General features: G+C 41.1%; 1 protein-coding gene and 1 non-coding gene across 2 annotated transcripts in view; both read left to right on the forward strand.

The window, feature by feature from the left end:
- The window catches only part of mfsd13a (major facilitator superfamily domain containing 13A), an 8,107-nt gene extending 2,248 nt beyond the window's left edge, over window positions 1–5,859 (forward strand). Inside the window, exons 2-9 of the mRNA XM_068583938.1 lie at window positions 1–28; window positions 685–764; window positions 1,706–2,155; window positions 2,240–2,360; window positions 2,742–2,838; window positions 3,244–3,415; window positions 4,254–4,447; window positions 4,767–5,859. The exon at window positions 1–28 is cut by the window's left edge and continues 265 nt beyond it. Coding sequence (XP_068440039.1) covers window positions 1–28; window positions 685–764; window positions 1,706–2,155; window positions 2,240–2,360; window positions 2,742–2,838; window positions 3,244–3,415; window positions 4,254–4,447; window positions 4,767–5,017 — 1,393 coding nt within the window. The 3' untranslated portion in view covers window positions 5,018–5,859. The remainder of the gene's footprint in view (window positions 29–684; window positions 765–1,705; window positions 2,156–2,239; window positions 2,361–2,741; window positions 2,839–3,243; window positions 3,416–4,253; window positions 4,448–4,766) is intronic.
- Window positions 5,860–6,846: 987 nt separating this feature from the next.
- On the forward strand, window positions 6,847–6,961 carry LOC137790049 (U5 spliceosomal RNA). The gene has a single exon (XR_011077880.1). It is a non-coding gene; the product is annotated as a U5 spliceosomal RNA (small nuclear RNA).
- The last annotated feature ends 2,126 nt before the right edge of the window (window positions 6,962–9,087 follow it).

Here is a 9,087-nt window from a genome sequence, read left to right on the forward strand (position 1 = left end):
CGATAAAGTCTCCTTCTGGGTGGGAGAGGTGAGCGACGGGAGGCCTGCGAACTGCAGACGTGTCTGTTGAAATGTCACTGTGTGTGTGTGTGTGTGTGTGTGTGTGTGTGTGTGCGCGTTGTTAACCAGTTTGGTAGGTTGTTAGAGTGTTCTGCCCCAGTTTTTCTGTCTTTTAAAACCAATTTGGGTTGCAAAGGCTGAGTATTTAATAAGCTTCACGGTCACCAGAGGATCTTCTTCTAGCTCTGTCATACAGAATATATAATGTTTGTTTCGGTACGGGGAAACTATGGAGATGGTTTTTATATTTTGTTGATGTGGCAAACACACAAGTTGCTGAGTCATGACAATGGAAGTGCTTTAACTTTTAATTGCGTATAATTGCATGACATTCAGTAATGTCTCCTAAACAATTGAAGGAGGAAATTCCTCGAATATAAGACACTACGTCACTATTGTACTTAAAACAAAACACAAAATAAATTGCCTGGTGATAACTGTGTTATTGAAAAGGCTATTGAAGTCATTGCGTACAAAAATGTCACAATTATTTAAACCATTTTGTTCTTCCCAAAAGCTCAACATCATGTTCGAGCTTCGCAATAAAAACAAATCTGCCTCTCATTGTTAATGTTCTATTCTTATTGTCCTCTCACGTGTCTCCTCCTCTCTGCTGCTTCACAGGCGGTGTTCCTCATATGGAACAGTGTGAACGACCCTCTCTTCGGCTGGCTGAGCGATCGTTCCTTCCTCAACTCGCCCCAGTAAGTGTAACGATATAAGACATTGCATGAAAATCAACGGCCTCCAAGTGTTTCCTAAATTAGACCTGGTGGACGTGAACGTGACTCAAACGGACAACGTGAATAAGAAGCCGTAAATAGCTGCGAATGATTCACGTTTTAGCAAAATAATTTTTTGTCAAGCTGAAGATAATTAGTTTTTTATTACATTGAGAAAGGATGCAACAACCTGCTTCATCATGTTTCTGGATATGATAAATTGGTGTCTTTTTTTAGTTACACATCCTATCTTTTTTGTTTTAAACACAAGAGTTCAGCACACAATCAGCATGAATACTCGTGATTCTGACGTCCTCCTTCCCTCCTGAATATCCAGTCAACCTTCATATTTCTACTGCTTTTGTTCACACACACACACACACACATATACACACACACACACACATTGGCTCCCGAAGCCGCGACATTTATAGTCCCCGTTCACACGCAGGCGTCTCAGCGTAAACTCTTCCACCGGCTGCGGTGACGCTCACGAGGCTGAGTAAACGCCTCGTCACAGCCAGCACCGACAAACATGAAGCTGCCATCTGTGTTTGCATTTTGATTAAGCCATCTGTTGACGCAACACAGTCGATCACATTATTCTTTGATAAAAAAAGATCCGCAGCACAACCTGATTGTACAGCAGGAAGGGGGGGGGACTTGAACTACTCATCCCTGTATTTATTTTCCCTTTTTCATGACGGTTTTTTGGGTATATTTGATTGTGCTTGTGGTGTTTGCCGATTCTGTATTTACACAGTGGAACACCCGCCATGTTAAAACTACACCCAAACACACACTCAAATAGGTAGAGAGTGTTCTAATAGACCTGTTGGTGTTGCCTCGTTGCACAAAAGTTGTTTTTGTATCTGATTCCTGCTGTTTTTTTCGTATTTTTTTTCCATTTTTCCCCCACCAAGGTCAGGCTCTCAGGTCACAACTCCCGAGGTGGTGCTGAAGCGCCTGAAGGCCCTCTCCACGAATGGCCCCCTCTTCGCTCTGTCCTTCCTGGCCTTCTGGGTGGCTTGGGCCAGACCGTGGCTGCAGTTCCTGCTGTGCCTGTGCCTGTACGACGGCTTCCTCTCGATGGTGGACCTCCACCACAGCGCCCTGCTGGCGGACCTCGCCGTGTCCGCCGCCGATCGCACGCGCCTGAACTTCCACTGCTCCGTGTTCAGCGCCCTGGGCTCCCTCTCCGTGTTCCTGTCCTACTCCTTCTGGGACAAGGAGGACTTCTACTCCTTCCGCGTCTTCTGCGTGGCCCTAGCGGCGTTTTCCGTCGTGGGATTTCTCTGCGTGTCGCGTACGCTTCGCCGGCGCTTCCAAAAGGAAGTCCGCGTGAAGCAGGATGAGGCGCAGCCTCTCAAAGAGTAAGGGCTTGTTTTTGGTCAGCGTGGTTGTGTTTCTTTTCTTTTCCTCTCTCCATCTCACTCCCTTCTCCTTTCCTTTCCCAGGCTGAGTGTTGGTCACGCTCCTCTCACCCACACAGAGAACCCCGTCACCATTGGACAGTACCTCAAGCAGCTCTCCAAACACAGGAACTTCATGTGGTTTGTGTCGATGAACCTTATTCAGGTACGAATAGTCATCGCATTGGATGTGCTAGCATGAATGTTAGCAGAAATAAAGTGGGAAAACTGCAAATTCTCTATCTATTCTTTATCTTGTGTTTTAGTGACTGTATCTTGTGTTTTATAACTGTATCTATTGTTTTATAACTGTATCTATTGTTTTAGTGACTGTATATTGTGTTTTAGTGACTGTATCTAGTGTTTTATTGACTGTATCTTGTGTTTTATTGACTGTATCTTGTGTTTTAGTGACTGTATCTTGTGTTTTATGACTGTATCTTGTGTTTTATTGACTGTATCTAGTGTTTTAGTGACTGTATCTTGTGTTTTAGTGACTGTATCTTGTCTGTTACAAACTCCATTGTTGTCTCTGCTCCCCCTGCAGGTTTTCCACTGCCATTTTAACAGCAACTTCTTCCCTCTTTTCCTGGAACATCTCCTTTCCGACAACATCACTGCCTCCACGGGTTCAATCTTACTCGGTAAGAGACAGGAAATGACATCTCGGTACATGTTTGGTAGTGCCAGAGCCTGCAGAAACTATCACACTAGAGGAAATGTAGAAATTGACTGATCCATTTTTTTTATTATTTTGATATTTTTAACTGGGTTGAAATGGAAAACACAGATTAAAAATGTACCATTACTGGCAGCATGCACGCTAGTGACGCATGCTTTTTTATTTTTAAATATTAAAAGCACATTTGAGTTGCCAATAATGAGATGAATATGTGGATCGATCCAATCGTCCTCCCACATGTACAGTTAATTGTGGCTCAGACATGTTTCTTTTTCTATATTATTTGCCTTTTTTGTTTCCAGTTTCTCTGCTTTCTCTTGATTTAGTCTTTTTGTTTTAATTCAGTTCTGCTTCTGCTCCCACGCAGGCATCTCATACATTGCCCCCCACCTGAACAACTTGTATTTCCTGACACTGTGCCAGCGTTACGGGGTTTACCAGGTTATCCGCTGGCTATTTATGCTCAAACTGGGACTTAGTGTGGCTATGCTGCTGGCAGGGGCCGACCACATTTATCTGCTGTGCATCTTCATCGCTAGGTACGGCCACGCACACACATCAGCACGCGCATCAGGGATCTGATGTGTGACAGCTTGTACTTTTTGTTTGCTTGTTTTTTCACGTATCCTTCTCTCAAGGACGCTTTTTTTTTCCTAAGGTTAACTCAACATTTGTTATATGTTGTAGCCAAATATTGTGTTTGCTTTCTGTCGCAACAGGAACTATTGTCCCCAAGGACATAAAAAACCGTTGCAGGAGCCCTAAATCATGTGAAATCTGTATACTTTATGAACTGTGATGTGAATACGGGGAAAAGTACCCTTAAAAACATTTTAAATGAGAGAGATTTTGGGTGTAATTAGTTCTTTTAAGGTAAACAATGAGCAGAGAAGGATCATTCCTCTAGAAAGGACAATCAATTGATGTCGAATATGATTAACTAGGTCAATAATGAGCAAAGATGTATTATATAATCACATAAGACACTGAGCAATTTATGCTTCTCATTTATTTATTTTATTCCATTGTTAGTGTATTATATTCCCTGTGGTCAGTCAGACATTAACTACAGTCATACAAGTTGTCACCTGGTGTGTGGAAACTTTAATATTCTTCTCTCAAACGTTCAGCCTGAGCTGAAACATAAACATATGAGCCACAGGTGATAAAAGTTATTGTATTTCACAATGATATAAGTTTTGAGCACACAGGCACACCTCAGCGCGCTACCACGCTCCTCCTTTAGAGCCTGCGCTGAGCAAATGGAGACATTACGTAGCACAGAGCAATGTACCCTCGACAAACAAACGTCTCGTTAAGTAAATGTTTCTTTGCTGTTGCAAGAGCGTAACCGGAGACTCCTCTTCCTCATCGCAGTAACCGGGTGTTCACGGAGGGCACGTGCAAGCTGCTGAAGCTCGTTATATCCGATCTGGTGGACGAGGACTTCGTGGTGAATCGGCGTCAGCAGGCCACCTCGGCGCTGCTCTTCGGGATGGTCGCCCTGTTGACCAAACCGGGCCAGACGTTCGCCCCGCTCATCGGCACCTGGCTGCTGTGTGTTTACACAGGTAGACATGAGAGCGCCGTCGGTTTTCTCGGCATGAAAGCAAATGCTCATTATACAAACCTGTAAAAATGTTTCCTCTAAGGGAAAGAAAATGATTATATACCAATTATGCACTCTACATATAACTTAATGTGAGTTTCCGGTGTTACTTTAATATCTTAGCCAGCCACCTGAAACCAAAGCATTTAGTTGCTGGAAGCAAGGACTTCCTTGTCACAAAACACTCCAATCGTATTTTAGAGAGGAGCGCCATCCTGTGTCTGAACTGCTTCATCTGTATTTTGCGTACTCTGACGGATCTACTTATTCCTCGTCCCCAGGTTATGATATTTTCGAGAGGGAACCCGCGAGGGACTCTCTGGTTTCTGTGCCTGACGTGGCCTCTGGCTCGGGGACTCCGCCTCTCCGCCTGGGCTGCTTCTACATGGTGGTGTTCGTGCCTATCACCTGTGCCCTGCTCCAGCTGGCCGCCTGGTCTCGCTTCACCCTTCACGGCCGAAAGCTGCAAGGAATTAAGATGCTGAGGCAAGGGACCCAGCACGGCCACCTTATTGATGTCAAGGCCATATGAGCGGAGCCGTGACGCTGCACACAGACACTTTTTAAAATGGTCGGTTTTACAATCTCAGCCTCGTCCGCAAGAATATGAACCACTACGCAACATGTGGCTCTGTGGATGGTGACAGACGCACAACAGGCTGACAAATCCCACTGGGAAGGAACCTAAATATTTGGTTTAAAAAGAAGAAAAAAAATGAAACCTGCCTTATTTTTTTATTAGATTATCGACTTATATTTATATTTGAACAGATGACCAAAAGATAAAGTCAAACCAATCAATCCTTTTTGGATGTAGTCGGACCAAGGTGAGAACTTTTGTGCGCCAAAGATAGGGTGCCCTCTTTGAAAACAGTTTGTTAAGCATAACTCTGGCCTCCAGAAGAAGAAAAAAACTCCATGGCTGCTGGGTAATTTATCATTAACATCAGCCGGATGTAAAGACGATAAGGAGAATTTGACCACAGAGCAACAGTTCTGAATTTTCTAACGTTGATAACAAGATGAAGAACATGACATTAACTTGCATTAATGTGCTCCGAGTGCCATTGAAACTGCATGGAACCCACGTTCTGTTGTTTTACTGTTCCTTTACACGTACACACGATGGCCTGCCAGTTTGATGTGAAGAACTGTGTTTTCTGATCCGTATGGTATTTGATGATGTTTTTGCACAAAACTGCCATTTGTCTGTTGTACTTCTAATATTCTGATTGTGATCATATATTTTATGTACCGTAATAATGAAAAATGGAATTGGTGAATTATGCTGGTCTCCATATTATCTCGTCACTTTTTGTAATTTTTCAGATAATACAAAAAATGCGTGGCATTACCACAAATAAACCTCATCTAAAAGTCAACCAAACTCTGCTGTGCTCCAACAACCGTGTGTGTGTGTGTGTGTGTGTGTGTGTGTGTGTGTGTGTGTGTGTGTGTGTGTGTGTGTGTGTGTGTGTGTGTGTGTGTGTCAGATATTTATAGGCACGCTGTGTGCTTTCAGGTAAGACTTCACTGCATGTTAGCGTCATTGTTATCATGAGAATAATCAGGGTAAGCCTTCAGGGATCCTTTTATTTTAAGAGATGGAAAAAGTGGTGGACTTAGTTTTGATTTCACAACCGTAATAATTTGTCTTTCAGGCAACCACTTTCGTTCAGCAACGCTTAAAAAATATATAATGCATTGTTATAACGCAAAAACAACAACAAAAGTGTATGAAAACAATAGACTGTATATAAAAAACGTAAATATGATATCTGAAAAACAAATACTTAGTTTTAACGGGAAATCTAAAGGGACTTCACATAATGTTAGGCTCGCGACGATTACGACCAACTCTTTGTACTCTTTGTACCGGGATGTACGAAGGCGGAAGTAGCAGGCGGTAGTCCTCTTGTTTTGCTTTTTACTCCCTGTGTGCATACAGATTTGCCCGGATGTTTCCCCTTATTCCATATTGACGGTATTCTCGTGTTTTAAATGTCACGATTAAATTTATAAATAGTTTGTTTGAGATTTTTGTTTTATTCTTCTTAATTAACAGACTAACAAAACCTCTCCGAGTCATATGTAACTAACCTACACGTAAAATAAACGGTATTTACGCGACGCTACCCATCATGCCCCGCGTGATGGGTTTTTTAATATTTTAAAAGTTGTATAAAGTCAATCGCTTAGATTTAGAGAAATACAAAAACACAATTCAATGCAATTTAACGCGTCTTCCAACACACCTGGACGTAGACGAAGCAAAGATGTCGTTGTATCGGCCCACTGACACCGTCACTGTGGAAGGTTTGTTGGGACATGACTTGTCCACCGACCCCGACCGATGACTTAACACTCATGATTCTCTTCAGATCGCATAAATCTTTCGCCTTTTACTAAAGATTTCCGTGGAGAGGATCAACATGAGTTCAATCTAATTTTTTGATGCCCTGCCTCGTGCGGGGCTTCCTACCTTTGTTATAAAATAAATATCCAAAAGATACATTATGTATTTCAACACCGAGTCACTTACGTTATCTGTGTGTAAAAATTGTTTCATGCAAGAAAATACAGGGCATTTACACCGCCATTTACTCTGCCATTTACACTTACTATCTCATAATTTTGACTTTTTATCTCATAATTTATTTTTGTCGATTTTCTTTGTTATTTTTTGTCACACTTTTATTTGGTCTTTTTTTGTCCCATTTTTTTTGTCATATATTTTTTGTCCTATTTTTTGTCACTTTCTTTGTCATACTTTTTTTTGTCACTTTTATACTTTTTTGTCATATTTTTTGTCACACTATCTTTTTTGTCATACTTAAAAAAAAAAATCATACTTTTTTTGTCTTTTTTTTTTTTTTTTTTTTGTCATATCATTTTTTTGTCACACTTTTATTTTTTTTTGTCATATTATTTTTTTCGTCACACTTATTTTTTGGCGTAATTGTGATTTTTTTTTTTGTCATACTTTTAAAAACAGTCTGAAAAAATGCACAGGTGGTTGTAGTTGAGCTGAACATCCAGCAGAGGGCAGACGCATGTATAAATATGGGAAGGCAGTACTCTGCTGCAACTAAATAAATTTACAAATACAAATAACACAAGTTACTCTGGTCACGATGTTAATATGTCATCATGTCATCATGTCTTATTCAGTTTTATATGTTTTCTTGTGTGCCTAACATCTGCTTAAAGTAAGTACGCGTAACTACGTCATCTGCTTAAATGTCAACATGTCTTTTCTCTGTGTTTTTTTTTTTTTTTTAAATTCAACAAGTTTTTACATTTTCATTTGTGTTGTGGAGATGAATCACCGCCCTGCAGCGCTTCCCTCTCCACTCCCTGTCAGTGATGAGTGCCAGAAAAAGACATGAATATTGAAAATATGCTGGGAAGTGTTACTTAAAGTCAGACTTCCCATTTCTTGTGGTTTTAGTGCTGTAATGTAGCAAAGGGTGCTTCTTTCGGTACAGAAACGCTCACACAGAACAGGAAACAAGACTGAGCCGAGCGAGCGGAGACTAAACATTAAGCTTCAGTTTGAACTCGAGGCTCTGAGATACAAAACTACTTGAAGGTTGTTTCAGAGACGTCCAGATCTTTTACAACTAAATCAGGCGAGTATACACTTTATTTTTTTTTCCCACAATGAGGCCTTCAGGGAACGTAGGTCCACAGTGTGATTTATGTCATTGTGGTTGAGACTGCTTCTTTTTTAAATCTTAATTATTTTGAGTTGTGCTGACTTATCCTGAATTTCCTAAAAAGTTAACTGAATAAAACATGAAACATGCTATTAGCTAAACTTATAACTTCATAAATCATAGGGCGTAGTAAAGACTTTTTCATCATCTTGCTTTTAATTTCCTGTATTTAATTTCTTTTATTATTCAAGGATTTTAACAATGCACATATGTTGTTTTATCACATAAGTTCACTTGAACTTGTTTAAAATTCTATTTTAATGTTAAGTTTTAACAATATGCCGATAACAAAGACACCAAATGGCACTTTTTGCATGAGAAGTTGCTGCTGATGCAACATCCTGTTGTTTTTATTATTATTATTTGTGCTGTTTAGGAAACTGTAAATGCTGAGTTATTCAAGGATAAAATAAAAGCCTGAGATGAGACAAACTGAGATTGCCAGGTGACGTCGCACCGACGCTGCGCCGAGGTTTGGTGCAGACTTCCTGTTTTGTGGCCGAGCAGTTTGTCAGTGCGACGCTCTCGTCTGTGAGTTTACATTCGAGCTCGCGTCGTCGTGCAGCAAATGAAAGAAGCTTCCTGTCTATTGCTGTGCATTGAAACAGAGGCGGTTACCTCTGCAAGGGCTTCTGATCATCTTGACTCCAAACTGCGTTACGAGGGCCCGAGAGGTCGGGGGGCCCCTGAGTCAATCAGACAAAACCAACGACTCCTGTAGAGATTTCCACTCTTTATATTTGCACTTTGTCCTGCTTTTGTGCCGCGACTGCTACGTGGCAAATTACCACGAGATACAGACATAGTTCAATCTGATATCATCAAATATACAAAGAGATTACGCAGAGAGAGAGAGTTGCAAAACGACTTCAAACCGACTACA

Source organism: Clinocottus analis, unplaced genomic scaffold, assembly GCF_023055335.1.
Source record: "Clinocottus analis isolate CAN_PGR_092001 unplaced genomic scaffold, fCliAna1.0.p SCAF_19, whole genome shotgun sequence".
Taxonomy (NCBI): Eukaryota; Metazoa; Chordata; class Actinopteri; order Perciformes; family Cottidae; genus Clinocottus; species Clinocottus analis.